This window comes from Ochotona curzoniae, unplaced genomic scaffold (genome assembly GCF_017591425.1).
Source record: "Ochotona curzoniae isolate NIBS_2020 unplaced genomic scaffold, NIBS_Ocur_1.0 patch433, whole genome shotgun sequence".
NCBI lineage: Eukaryota > Metazoa > Chordata > Mammalia > Lagomorpha > Ochotonidae > Ochotona > Ochotona curzoniae.
This window is the reverse complement of record NW_024467010.1, coordinates 127,595-142,100: the sequence shown is the minus strand read 5'-3', so window position 1 is coordinate 142,100 and position 14,506 is coordinate 127,595. Positions and strand designations below refer to the sequence as shown.

Sequence of the window (14,506 nt, the reverse complement as noted above, 5' to 3'; positions counted from 1 at the left end):
CCTGTACAAAGGATTTGGGGCTCACCATGACCCAGCTTGGGCCCCCAAGAAGCCCATGCTGTGAGTACCGGGAGAAACCAGAGAAACCAGTGAGGCAAGCCACTGGAGACAGCAGCAGCCACACGGAGACACATGACACGCGGCCAGAAGCACCCAGGCTTGAGTCACCCCAGGCTTGCCTTGATGGGGGGAGCGGCCAGACGGCTCGATGAGAGCTACCACCACATGGAACCTTCACGCCCGGAAGAACACTACAGAGCAGCAAGGCCATGAAGTCGGGAGTAGTGGCTGCCAGAGCTGAAGGAGGTGCAGGGGGGCCAAGACTGCAGCGCTCCCCCAGAGGGAGGAAGCAACCATCACCCCACATTGCGGCAGGCAGCTGGACGTGGCCCTGGCCACGAGGCTCGCACTGCCCGCTGCTAAGGGCAGACCGAGAATGTACAGGCGCACAGCCGGGACGAACAGCACCCAAGACGCACAGTGTCCTCCTTCTCAAGAGCCCTGCGCAATCGCTCATGCCGCAATGCATCAATCTCAAGGGAAAAGAGGCCCTCAGACTAACCCAAAAATTTCTCATTGATCCACAAAAACACACAGTCCGCGCCTTCCCGGACCAGCTCCCTTCACCTCACGCCCCTTACCCTACCCCTTCACAGTGCGTCTTCGGCGCCGCTTCTGCCTGTAGACCCCCCATTCAGTTTTCGGGTTTAGAAGAGGTCTGGCCTCTGGCCAACCACTTCTGGGTCCAACGTGGGACCCTCCTGGACCCGCAGCCTGCTTTGACGCTCCCCTTTCCTCACAGGTACCAAGTCGTTCGCACTGCTAACACTTACACTTCTGTCCTAGTCCAAGGGTGGAGGCCTGTTTCTCCTTGTTTGACCCCATGAAAACCAGTGTGTCCTGGCTAGTCCCGCCCCTGCGGGAGCCCAAGCAGCACTGACCTGTACCACCAGGGGCTTGCGCAGGTGGCGTTTCCGCAACTTCCTGGGCTTGGGGAGAAAGAAATCCGACTGCATCTGCAAGGCAAACAGCGGCGGCCTCGAAGGGCTGGTCCCTGCTGGCGGGGCGAGGGTACGGGCAGGGGCACTCACGCTGATAGAGTTCAGATGCTGTCGGAAGCTCAGCTCTGCGTCCTTACTCGGGGAGAAGAGCTTCCCGTGCCGGCTGTTGGGGGGCAAGGTTGTAGGGACAGCAAAGAGGCCGCCGTCTGAGTCCCTGCTGCCCGCGCTGGAGGGACCGGCCACTAGGAGGGGTCGCGGAGGATTCCTCACATCTGGAAGGGAGAAGGGACGTGAGCCAAGGCTGCAGGTGCAGCACGCCCAGGGCACGCAGCCTGCTGGAGGCCACGAGGTCCGGATGAGCCGCTCAGCTGCCTCAGAAATAAGTGCCAAATAAGGCACCTTCAAAAAGGGCACAAAAATGTGATTTATGAAAAAAACGACACAGACACATTATCTACACTGATTTTTATGCCTGAAACACACTCTAATCCCACCTTCCAGTGTGTCTCAGCCCCGTCAAAGGCAGCTTTCCCACCTTGCCCTTGAAATTCTCGTTCCCATTCTGACTGGGTGCAGCGCTCCTGCGGAGGGCCAAAGCGCATCACCACTGGTGCGACAGCCAGCTGGCAGGTCAGACCGTCCACGGGGTTTCAGAGGCGGACATGCCTTCAGGGTGACCTGGTAGAGGCTTCTCCAGGGAGGGGGAAGTCTCCTTCGGAAGGAACACAGCCAGGGGCATTCTCCAAACACAAGTCACCGTGGAAAACAAGGAAAAGCAGGACAGGACACTGAGCTCCTGACACAGACACCGCTTCTTGTAGGATGCGCAGCGGAGACCTGGGCCTGGGGCTGAAGCACCGGGCACCAGTGGTCAGCAGCTTCAGGGAGCGTGTGGCGATACTTGAGATGCAGAGCGCGCTCCAGTCACAGTCACCCCCAGCCCCTCTGCGTCTGCTGGGCCTTGGAAGGACACCAGCAGGACGGTCCAGGACAGGTCTGCCTACTGGGGCACACACCTCTGTGGTGGCCAGAAGTGCTCAGGGGCCACAGTGAGGGGGACAGGGAAGGAATTATCCAAGCTTTTTACTCTTCTAAAATTCACACAGAAGTCAGCATTTTAGCCACAACCATCTGTTTTGCTACAAACAGGCATGTGCACCCTGCTCCCTTCGTGGTGTCAGGCCCTGGGCACAGACTTAACCTGAACACAGTTGGTCAGGGTGCACAGTGCTGGCAGATTCCTGCTGTTTTCTTCCAGGACTTACATTAGCTTCTAGAGCACGCCGTAACCGCAGGTGTTTCACACCAAAAACAAGTGGGGATCAATTCAGACAGAATCTGCCATTCTGAGGTGCTAGGAGCCTCTTCTGGCCTCTGGAGGCAAAACCCCCAAAGTGACCAGGCTGGCAAAGGATCCATCCCCTGGCTTCTTGCTGACTCCAGCAACACCCTGTGCCCAGCCCTCATCCTCCGCAGCTACCGGTCAGTGCTGACCAGGCAGCAGGGAGGCCTGCAGGAGCCTCACCTGAGGCACAGGGTGTGGAGCCCGCTGCGAAGGTCTTGCTGCCGCGGAGGGCAGACTGGTTTCGAGGGCAGCGGGGGCTTCGAGAGCTGATGGTGGCCATCTTCCCTGGGGGCGTCGCCGACTGCTCCTCCGGGGCAGGCCTCACGGGGGCTGTGGACACGGCACCTCCTTCGGAAGCCTGGACATAAATGGGCCAAATGACACCCACACTTGCAATGTGGGAATCCTCCGGAACGGACACAACCAGAGGCAAAAGGAGTGACAAGAACTCAGAAACAAAGGGCTGACACTGAGGTACAGTGACAGAGTAGCACATGTGACAGCACAATCCCATATGGGGGCCAACTGTGTCCCATCTGCCCCACTTCCTATCCAATTCCCTGCTAACGGCCCAAGTCCTTGGGACCCTATACCATGTGGGACACCTAGAAGCAGCTCCGGGGTTTGGCCTAGTCCAGTGGTGGCTGTTGTGGCCATCTGAGAAGTGAACAAGCAGATGAAAGAACTGTCTCCCCTTCTAACTCTAAATAGAGAATTAATAAAGTTTTTACGGGCAGGTATGGTAGCTCAACAAGCTAATTCTCTGCATACAGCACTGGCCTCCTGCGTGGGCACAGTGTGAGTCCCAGCTACTGCATTTCCAATCCAGCTCTCTGCCTCCTGTGGCCTGGGAACGCAGAGAATGGCTCCAGCCTGTGGGTCCTTGCACCCGTGTGGGAGACCCATAAATTCATGGCTCCTGGCTTCGGATCGGCTCAGCTCTGGCTCTCACAGCCGTTGGGGATAAACCAGCAGACGGAGGATCTCTTTCTCCTTGGTAAATCTTTTTTAGAGGAGAGACAGATCCATCCAGCTGGACCTGAGCCAATCGGAAGCTTGGAGCCTGAAGCTTCCCGAATCCCACGCGGCTGCAGGGTCCTAAGGACTTAAGTCGTCTTCCACTGCTTTCCGAGGCCACAGACAAGGAGCTGGGTAGAAAAACGTAGCAGCTTGGACTCGAAATGGTGCCCATACGGGATGCTGGTGCCACAGGTAGAAGCTTCACTCACTATGCCACCGCACCAGCCAAGCCTATGGGAACAACAGTGGCCCCGTCAGCTTCTAAGTCAAGGAAGAAAACTCGCGTCCAACCCTGGAGGCCCCTGGCATGGGCTCAGCATGCCCATTTTGCCTCCACCTTTCTGCTCAACACCCTGCAGCCCCCAGAAATACCTGGCCAGGAGTCTTAGCTTCTCGGCTCTCCTGCTCACCTGCTCACTCCCACACCCAAGGCCTTGCGGGGAGCCCCGCTCCTACAGTCCCTGCAGCTCATTCCCACCTTTCTCCCCAGTTGCTCTCACAGGCGAGGCCGCGGGCTCAACCTCCATCCCGCTCTAGACCACCTGCTGATTCCTGCCGCCCCCCCGGCCCACTTGGTTGCCGGGTCTTACAGAGAAGCAGGGAAGGGGCACTGCTCTGCTCCATGGCCACAGGACCAAGAGTGGAAACAAGCAGTTCCTGCAGCCCAGCTGACAGCCCCACAGGATGGGGCAGACCTACTTACCAGCCTGGGGCTGACCTCGGTGGAGATGAGCCTCAGCAGGCAGCTGAGGAGCCGCTGCCTGTGCACGGCGGGCGGGGAGCCAGGGCGGCCCTCGGGGCCCAGCACCGCCAGCCAGTCGTACTCCAGCTGCAGCTTACTGGGCTTGCCCATCATGAGGTAGACTTCGGCCAGCGTAAGGCTTTCGGAGGTCTGCAGGTTCCAGCCCTCCTCCCGGAGCTGCTGGGCCAGCCGGCTGGCAGGAAGCTCCTTTGGGGGCCTGGCAGGAGGCGGCTGTCCCTGAGGCTGTGGGGGCTCCTCCACGGGAATGTCCGCAGAGTCCTTAGTGCAAGTATCCGGGGGCGTCCCAGGGCCTGGCAGAGGCTCCGAGCCGGGTGGGCTGGGGGCAGTGACCTCCTCACCGCCCCTACCAGGAGCATGAGTCTCTGGGGAGGGTGCCCTCCTGGGAGGAGGGGGCTCCCTGCCAGGCTGAGAGTCCATGCAGCGGCACTGCTCAGGGACAATGAGGTCCTGACAGGACTTCAGGTAGCGGGGCAGGGGGTCAAGGAGCGAGAGTTCATCATTCAGGTCCGGGAGTTGGCCGCAGGAACACGGCAAAGGCTCTGGCTCTCGCGTGGGGCCCTCGCCCACGTCTGTCGGAGCCCCAGAGGTCTTCTCAAGGTGTGGCTCGTCTTGGTGTCCAGGGGAAGGCCTGTCAGCAGCATTCGGGCTGCTGAGGCAGGGGGCAGGCCCCTCCCCAGGACCACTTTCGGGTGAGCTATCCCCTGAGCTCTGTAAAGCATCTGTGGGGAGAGGCCGCCCCCCAGCCCTTCCCTCAGCACCACTGCGCGGGCACTTCACCTGGCCCCGGGCTGTGCCCTGCCCACCTGGGATGCCCAGGATCTGGGCAGGGGGCAGTGAGTGAGTGTCCTTGGAACTCTGCTTGCACCGGCCGCCCTCCTGCCAGTGCACTGTGCAGAAGGCCTTGGAGTGCACCACGCGGGCCACACCCGGCAGCGGGGTCAGCGTGCAATTTTCACCTGGGAACAGGTGCAGGGCCACCCTCTCCTGTGCTGGTGGGCTGCGTGGGCCCTGCACCTGGTGCTCCTCCAGTGTCTTGCGCTGAATGCACCGTCAAGGAACCACGCCCTACAGTGTCCACCCCGCTGGCCACCAGCCACAGGGCCCAGAAAGCCCACCTCACTCACCTCACCAGAGCTGATCATGCTCCCCAGACTCTCCCTCAGGCACCTGCACACCTTCACACACCTTGTGGACCCACGAGCAATGTGCAGCAGCACGGACACACGGCTCAGCCTTTTGGCAGGTTTGCCTGCCGAGGCCCGGGGGGCTCTGAGCTTTAATTCTAACTTGACATTGCAGTTTGACCTCATCAGAAAAAGATACAATCCGAACCTCATGCAGGGCCCATTTCTGCTTTAAGAACTCGATGAGGCTGGAGACCTTCCGGTGCAGCTCCACGATCATCCTGCAGACGACAGGGAGTGAGGCTCGCAGAGCGGCCCAGGTACCACGCTGGCATGCTGCACAGCATTCAAGGACTATGTCAACACTTATAAATCCAGGGTGGTGCTCTGTGCACAAATCCGAGCTCCAAGGAGCTGGGGAGAGGGGACAGGAGGGCTTTGTGCAAAAAGAGAACTTGGAGCAGCCCACTCTTCTCCCATGTTCTGCCTAGTCCTCCACAGGGCCCTGGCCGTGGAGTTGAGGCTCCGTGTCCCCACGATCTTAGAGTCTTCAGGACACCAGTGGTTATGTATCCAGGACCCCACCCTGGCTACCCGATCCTCATCTGAGACACAAGAAGGTCCCTGAGGGATACTGACATGTTCCCTGAAGTCCTGTGCAGGCAGCTGGGCCTGGGTACCTGAGGCGCGGATTCTGAGCGAGGCTCTGCACGCGGGCCCAGGCGTGGTTGTTCCGTGGCTGGAGCTCCACAGGAACTTTCAGGGGGAGGCGAACGGGCTTTTGGTCCTCTTCATCACTCAAGCCTGTGACGGAGAACACACATAACCTGAGGCAGAAGGCAAAGTGCACTGCAAGAAAACAGCTGTGGGCATGCTGCCTTGCAGAGTGAGCGAGAAATGGCCAGTGCCACCCAGGCTCATGCCAAGGCAGGGCACAGACCAGGCACCAGCTTCATTCTTCACAGCGGCTCAGGGGCTGGCCACTCTCTCAATGGGATGACACGGAGTGACACGCACCATCGGGGTCACAGAGCTTCTTCAGGGCTCGACACATGGGCGCTTTGATCCTCAGGTTTCTCCCCTTGTAGCGCACGGTCGTCGCCCTGGGAACAAAATTGAGGAAATGATGAGATCCTAGGCTGACAAAAGGAAGGGCGGGCCAGTCTGTCCGAGATGTGCCAAGCCGATGCAGGGGGATCCCCGAATCCCCACTGTGGCCTCCACAGCTGTCCCATCATCCCCACTGCTTCCCCAGGATGGCAGCGATGCATGGTCTGCTCCCAGGGAGAGGGCAGCCATGCCGTGAACACCAATCTTCCCTCCTCCGCCAAGGGGCCTCTGCCCAGCTACGTCAGCACTGCCCCTCAGAACCCAGGGACGCACAGACAGTCTGGGGTGTCACAAGGGCACACTCCCTCTAAATGACCAACAACTCGGCCAGATTCTGTAGATCTGCTTGCAATCTGCTTACTACAACTGGAGGTGGACTGAAACCACAAAAATTCCAAAACAAACCGAATGAGCATGAAACCAAGAACGTACTCAAGCCTTGCTGCTACCGTCAAGGCTCTTGGCTGGTTTGGAAATGCAATTTTAAAGGATGTATCTTTGCTGGAGTTTGATTGGCAAGAACATCCAAGCGGAATTCCCAGGAGTGTCCTAGTGGGAGCAGCATCCATCCCCCCAGCTGGTGAGTGGACGTGGCTCTCCAGGTCCTACAGAACGCGCAGAGCACACACGCAGTGCTCCGTGGCCTCCTGCTTTAGTCAGGTGAGATGGAAAGGGCTGGGTCTGTCCTAACTGTTGAGAAACAGCAGTGGGAGTGACAGGCAGAAGGGGAAAGGCGATTTACACACGTTTGTACTGGCCCCTGTGCATGTGTGTTCCCAAGGAAGAAAGTGGAGAAGGGCTCGAGCCAAATGACCACTGCGGTTATCTTTAGTGAGAGGAGGGGACAGAGTGGTTGGGACGGTCACATTTGACTGTATATATAGAAGTGTATATATACTTCCATAATTTTGAAGAACACAATTCTAGTATTATCTTTACTACCTTATAGTATAAAGTGTTGCTTAATTCTAGAATTGCAATAAAACAAATTGTGGTCTTCAAGGAAAGGCAGCTTTTCCTCAGTGATGTTGCCTGGAACATGAGTGTAATCCCCCACAGGCGCCTGCTCAGCTCCCAACAGGCTTCCACAAGGAACCCGCATCACTACCATTCCCATATCGCAGGAAACACAGCTGGGATCCCATTCTAAGAAGAAACAGCTTTGGGCCCAGCGATGTGGCCTAGCGGCTAAAGTCCTTGCCTTAAACACCCCAAACCCCGGGATCCCATATGGGCGCCGGTTCTAATCCCGGCAGCCGCACTTCCCATCCAGCTCCCTGCTTGTGGCCTGGGAAAGCAGTCAAGGACGGCCCAAAGCCTTGGGACCCTGCACCCGTGTGGGAGACCTGGAGGAGGTTCCTGGCTCCTGATTGGCACAGCAACGTGGGGAATGAACCACTGGACGGAAGATCTTCCTCTCTCTGTCTCCTCCTCTCTGTGTATCTGACTTTGTAATAAAAATAAATCCAAAAAGAAGAAACAGCTTTGGGGCAGTGGTCAGGATACCAGCACCCCATAACACAGTTCCTGATCCAGTTTACTGCTGGCACCTTGGGGAGTCCACAAACGTGGATCCCTGCCGTCCGTGTGGGAGACCTGGACTGAGCTCCAGGGTCCTGGCTCTGGCCTGGGCCCTGCTGTGGCTGCTGCAGGCTTCAGGAGTGGACTGCTGGACAGAAGACTCCTGCGTTGAGGCCAGTGTAATGGCCCAACCGGCTAATCCTCTACGTGCAAGTGCCAGCATCCAATACCGCTGCTGGTTCGTGTCCTAGGAAAGCAGTGAAGAACGGCTCAACCTTGGGACCCTGCACCCACGTAGGACATCTATCCCCTGGAACAGAACCTGGGATCTGCTGAGCTGCAGCCATTACAACCATGTCAGGGTGAACCAGAGGACGAAGATCTTTCTGTCACTCACTCTGTACATATGCACTCCCCTAAATAAATACATTAATAAAAAATGTTTCTGTGTTTACCTTTTAAATAATTTTTTTAAAGGAATGGCTCTAATTTTGGCATTACGGTGTCAACAGAATCAGACTGCCCTGTAGTTTATATTGTTCTCTACAACCATTCCTTTCCTTTTCTGCTCAACTAACAGTCCGGGATCTGGGGTGGTGATTGGTCTGGCAATGTCTAGATACCCATGTCCCATCCTGCAGTGACTGGGCTCAATGCCTAGCCCAACTCCCAAGGTCAGCTTCCTGCCTGCGACGGCTGCAGGACTTGAGCCCTCGGCACTCTTGTGGGATAACCAGAGAGCACGCTCACTTCCACGCTTCAACCTGACCCAGCCTCGGCTGATGCAGGCATCTGGGGAGCGAAATGCTGCACAGGAATCTTCCATATTCTTCTGAGTACAAAGATAAAAAATCCCACAGCACAGTTGCTGTGTCAGTGTGAACCAAGCCCCGGCCTGGCGGCCAGCCCACAGCCTGCTGCTGCAGACTCCTCGTCCGACAGCCTCCACCTGGACCCCAGACCCACTACGGGAAGTTCTACTGCATTCAGAAGACAGCAAGTGCCCTCCCGCGGGGACCTGGTCAGCAATCCTGGCTCCTTCCTAAGCAGCAAACCATATGACTTAGCTGTATGGGGTCTGGCTCAGCTACAGCTTCAGGAACCTCCGAAAGACGCTCATGATGGAAACAGGAAAAAGCACACAGCAGCGCTGGGCAGGTGTCCACCAAGAGTTCCCAAGGTTTGACCTCGGGTCTCTGGAGGAGAGAAGGAAAGCCAAGTGACAGAGAGGAGGTGACAACATCCTGCAGACAGAGGAGACCAGGAAGGCTGTCCTGGGGGCAGAGGGTCAGGAGCGGCTTTTAGGAGAGGGCACGCGAGGGGTCTGAGTAAGGCAGGTCAAACGCGCAGGGCTCAGCGAGCAGGAGTTTGCTGCTGCTGCAAAAGCTAAGGGCCAGTGCAGCCACCGGGGAGGGGCCAGGCTTTAGTGGGATTTAGAAAGCAACATGCAGGTGAAGCACAGGACTAACACCTGCAGTGTTACCCAGAAGAACTGAAACAGGCAGGGCATGGGGCTGAGCAGCACCGGGGAGCTTGGCAGAAAGGTGGCAAACAGCAAGAACTGGGGACCAGTTTAGGGTCCAAGCAACAGGGTGGAGAGGATCCAGACACTGCCCAGGCCAGGTGCCCTGGCAGCTGGTGTTACTGGCTGCTGAGGCCTGGCAGAAGTGCGATGAGGAGGAGCAGGGGTGGGGGGCTGGAGACTGGACCAGCAGGAGGACAGGCCTCGTGGATGCCAGGGGGTGGAGGATGTGAAGCGCACAGTCTGGGGTCTTTTCAGAATGTCAAGGTCACAGTCACAGGTCAGCGCCCCCGGCAGAAGATAGCCTGAGTGGACTCCGGCAGCGTGCAGCTCCATCAGGCTGACAGCTCCTGCAGGACTGACCGACTACTGAGCGGACACCGAGGTCCAGCTCGGAGGGTCTTCATGGAGAAAGGCGCACCCACGTCAGCGTCTATGCTTCCAGCTGCAGCAGGCCAAGAGCCAGCAGCGCTCAGTGCAGGCGTCTGTCCTAGCGGTCAGGCCGGCCACAGGCCATGGCCGCTGCGCTCCTGCCAGGGCAGAGGCTGGCAGGCAGCGATGGCAGCTCAAGGAGCTGGGGCCCTGCATCAGCTCCTACTCCCACTTCATCAACTCCAGCTGTCACGGGCACTTTTTATAAACGTTCTTTATTTTGTTTTATGATATAGTTGCACAGGTTGTGGGGTTGTGTCATGGGCATTTGTAGAGTGAACCAGCAGATAAAAGCATGCACACACTTGTTCACTTGCCGTTTCTTTAATAAATAACATTTTACAAACAAAGCCTGGCAAACTCACTTACCCGACCTGAATGAGTTCATTCAACTTTGTTGCATTCTTGTCATCCATACCTTCAGACAGAAAACAAACACGTGAGACTAGGCTCCGCCAGCAGCGCCGTCCTACCCAGCGGATCACATACACCGAGGATGGCTGCTAAGGGATCAAGCTGACCCAGAGGGAAACCTCCACAGGTGCAGCGAGTCCCTCACCAGCAATCAGGCCAGCAGCCTACCCACGTGCACGCCCCAGCTCCCCACACAGAACCCTGGCCTGTGTGCCTCAGGGGCCTGGCTGTGGACCCAGCACCCCGGAATGACAGCCAGACACTGTCACGCCGTCCAGCTCCCTGCCGTTCTCACTGCTGATGGAGATGCTGAGCTGCAGGAGGGTCATGGACAACCGACAGTCAGGAAGACAACAGAGGGATGGGTGTCTGGGCACTCATTCCAAATTTCTCAAAGTTTGGAAAAAAAAAAAAAAAGAAAAAGAAAAAAACTTTGAAGGAAACAAAACCAAGCAGCAAGCACACAGGCCGGAGACAGACACTGCAACTCGCATGCAGGGGCAGGGACTAACTAGCCACTAGGAGCGTAGCACAGGCCACGAACGCTGCTGAAACCTGCCAAACCTGGGCTGGACATTCAGCAAAGATGCAAAGATGACATTACAGAATAAAACAGGGCCTGGTGCAGCAGCCTGGTGACTAAATCCTCAACTTATATCTGCCGGGATCCCATATGGGAACCTATTCATATCCTGGTAGCTCCGCTTCCCACCCAGCTCCCTGCCTGAGGCCTGGGAAAGCAGACGAGGACGGCCCAAAGCCTTGGGACCCTGCACCCGTGTGGGAGACCCGGAGGGGGCTCCTGGCTTCAGAACAGCTCAGCTCTGGCCGTTGCGGCCACTTGGGGAGTGAACCAGTGGATGGAAAATGTTTGTCTCTGTCTCTCCTCTCAGTATATCTGCCTTTCCAATGAAAAATAAACTAAATCTTAAGAAAAGAAACATAACAAGAATCCATAGCTAGTGCAACTGGAAGATGGAAAGGGATTTCAGCAAAGAACCAGACAATGATAGTGGACGTGGAGCCGCTCACAGGAAGGGGCAGAGCCCCGCCTAGCGGGGATGGGGGAATCTGCCACGCTCACCCCGGGATCTGAGGGAGGGATGGCAGGGACAGCGGCGCCTGGAAGGGTGCACAGAGGGAGGCCTGTGGGCACATCACATCGTGCAAGCCTTGCGTGACACATGGCCCTTTCTGCCTTCATCTCAGGAGCGATGGGAAACCAGCGGTGTGTGGGAAAGGCATGGAGGGCGGCACGAGGGGCAGCTGCCTGGGACGTCCTGGCCGAGGGCAGCAGGCACACCACCGCAGCAGGCTGCGCCTGGAGCTCAAGGCTAGCTTCTGCACCAGCAAGGAAGGACAGGCAGCGAGCACTGGGGAGAGCCATGTAAAACTGGCCCTGCACTAGCACCCCACTGCTGCTGTGCCCCAGTGGCACGGGCAGAGGCCAAGTGCACGGCAAGCCAGTCACATGCCCAGCAAAGAGCCCTGAGCACATCTTTTCCATCAAACTGGAGGAGCCTCAAACGCTTTTGCTAGCAGGAATGACATCACCCCGCAGAAAAGCTGACGGTGTCTGACACAGGCAGCCCACGTGCAAGGGCAAGAGCAGACCTCGTCCACGACTCGGGAGACTTCACTGCCACAGTTGCCAGGCAGTTCAGTGCCCTCCTCTCAGTCACAGTTGCCAGGTAGTTCAGTGCCCCCCACACAGGCACAGCGGCCAGGCAGTTCAGTGCCCCCCACACAGGCACAGCGGCCAGGCAGAGCAGAGATGCACACCCACAGGCACACAGCAAGACACGGGCGACAAGCGAACAAGGCACATGACTGACATAGCTGTGGCTTCAGGTGCCAAGAGCTGCACATGTGGCACACGCAGCAATGCCAAAGGACCGAAGCAGGCAACACTGAGAGAGCGGGGCGCGACCAGAAAGGCGGAGCTCTAGGACCTCGGGAGGCTAGTGGCATTCTGGGGTGAGTCACCCAACGTCACGGAGCAGGGATCACAGGAGCCCAGACACTAATGTGGGCTTGGAGACATTGGAGGCAGACCCAGCACTGTGCCATGGGAAGCAGGCACCCCACAGACTGCCAAGACCAGAAGCCACTGCGAGAGATCAGCATTGTGGTGTAACGGGAACAGCCACAGCCTACAGAGTCAGCATCCCATACGGCAACCTATTCAAGTCCTGGATGCTCCATTCCACACCAGGTTCCTACTCATGGCCTGTGAGAAACAGCAGAGGCTGCCGTAAGTGCCTGGGACCTTGCACCCACGTGGGAGACCAGAATGCAGTACCTGGCCCAAAGCAGCCACTGCAGCCATCTGGGGAGTTAACCAGCAGACGGCAGGACCTCTCTCTGGTGTTCCCTCTAACTTTTTCAAAACAAATACATGAATCTTAAAAAGCAAACAAACAAATATCAACTCAAGCCCCCCCGAGGGAAGGCCATAGCAGGGGAAGGCCAGGCAGCCAGGGAAGAAGCCCTGGCTCCCAGGACAGCCTGAGCAGCGGGGTGACACCAGCTGCTTACTCCTGTCCAAGGAGAGTGGCCATGAGATGGATTGGGGGAGGCATGGAGGCTGACAGCTGACACCACAGGGCAGTCACAGGGTCACAGGGACTAGAGGGAGCAACCAACACCCACGCGGCACCTGAAGCTGTAGGGATGGCACAGCCAAGCAGGGAGACTCAGGAGGAGGGCAGCATCCAGCACCCGCCCCAGAGGTGGGGATGCTGGGCAGGGCGGAGGTGTGTCTCAGGGTGTGATAGTCACAGTGTCAGGTTGACAGCGGCCTGCCTTCATCCGGGCGGCATGAAGGGCAGACGCAGAGGGAGAGCGAGTGGTCAGCCAACCAGCCGTGGCCCCTGGGCCACACAGGATGCCCTGGCACAGGCCCCAGGGCGGGGGTGTCCCCACCCAGTGCTGGCAAGGGAGGGGCCAGATGCTTCCAAAGACAGTGCCCTGCTCTGGGTCTGTGAGCCCAGGAGCCCATGGTCACACACAGGTCCCATCCTCAGCTGGTGAGGTATTACAGCCACGCAAGGGACAGCTTCAAGGTCATGTGAAGAACCAAAGGGTGCAGCTAAAGGCTAGAGTGGGAAAGCAGCAGGTACATGGGTGTGGACGTGTGTGCGTCCTGCGGGAGGGAAGGGCAGAGAGCACACAGATGGTGGCCAGCGGTGACTGAGCTGGAAGTGCATGGTGGTCACTGGCTCATCACCTCCAGGGTCAGAGGGGAAAGAGCAGCCACCCCAAGTCACAGGGCCGGGAGGGACACTCACAGCCGCCGATCTTCTTCCGCAGCTCGCCGTAGCAGATGAGGCCGTACAGCTCCTGGGACGACTTCTTCAGGCCTCGGGAGAACACTGCAGCACAGAGGGAGACGGCCTCAAGCAGAGCACCTACACAGCCCTGGCCACAGCGCAGTGCCCAGGTGCTCACCCAGCAGGCCTGGGTAAGCTGCCTGGTGTTGGCTTAGGCCCTCCCCAGTTTCACTGAGGCCTCGGACAAACCTGGCCTGGGAGTACAGAAGAATGGGCGATTCTCAAAGTCAAAGAGAAATGGGGTGTGTGTGCATAAGGCAAGCAGATGCCTCCGGACACATGCGTCCCAGCAAGGAGCAGGAGGGCACCATGCCCACTTGAGCTTGCCAGGCACGGGTGCAGCTAGCATCCTGGAACTAGGGAGGCTTCCCTTCCCAGCCCACCTGTGTCTTCCCAGACTGACAAGGAAGACCCCCACCATGGAACTCAGGGCCCAGTAGCAGGGTCCCTCCCAGGCATGCCTGCCTCCCCTAGCAGCCTCAGCTTTACTTGGGAACAAGCCAGCCGAGACACCCGGAGTGGCTGCTGTGGGCGACAGGCTGTGCAGACACAGCAGGGCCCATCAGGGGCCATCCTGGGCACTGCAATGAGCCCCGGGACACAGCAGACGACCTTGGGGCCTCGTGTGCTGACAGTACTACTGCTGTCATCTGATCCCATGAGGCAGACTGCAGCCTCAAAGAGCAGAGCCCAGGCGCCACGGAGTAGACAGGGTCACCTGTGTCCTAGCAGCCCTCTCAGGCCCAGGTTCCCCCCACCTCTCCACTGCTAGTTTATAAGAATGAGAGCAGGGAGCGTGCGCCCATCCGCAGAGGAGCAGGTGCTGCATGTGACCCAAGGTGAGGGCTCCAGGGGTGCGAGGACCGCTCCCAGGGCCAAACAGCCTACATGGCTTCCATCCACGTGACCGACACCACTCAGC

The 14,506-nt window shown here is 58.1% G+C and overlaps 1 protein-coding gene across 2 annotated transcripts in view; it reads right to left on the bottom strand.

The window, feature by feature from the left end:
- LOC121167849 (protein cramped-like) overlaps nt 1-14,506 on the bottom strand; it is a 33,684-nt gene that overhangs the window by 6,660 nt on the left and 12,518 nt on the right. The window contains exons 5-13 of one of the 2 annotated variants that reach the window (XM_040997535.1): nt 13,543-13,626; nt 10,208-10,256; nt 6,271-6,356; nt 5,934-6,057; nt 5,453-5,534; nt 4,070-5,167; nt 2,527-2,704; nt 1,092-1,273; nt 942-1,016 (exon numbers count right to left, since the gene is read on the bottom strand). In XM_040997535.1, the coding sequence (XP_040853469.1) occupies nt 942-1,016; nt 1,092-1,273; nt 2,527-2,704; nt 4,070-5,167; nt 5,453-5,534; nt 5,934-6,057; nt 6,271-6,356; nt 10,208-10,256; nt 13,543-13,626 (1,958 nt within the window). Of the gene's footprint in view, nt 1-941; nt 1,274-2,526; nt 2,705-4,069; nt 5,168-5,452; nt 5,535-5,933; nt 6,058-6,270; nt 6,357-10,207; nt 10,257-13,542; nt 13,627-14,506 lie in introns of both variants that reach the window. The other variant, XM_040997534.1, reaches the window with a different exon arrangement.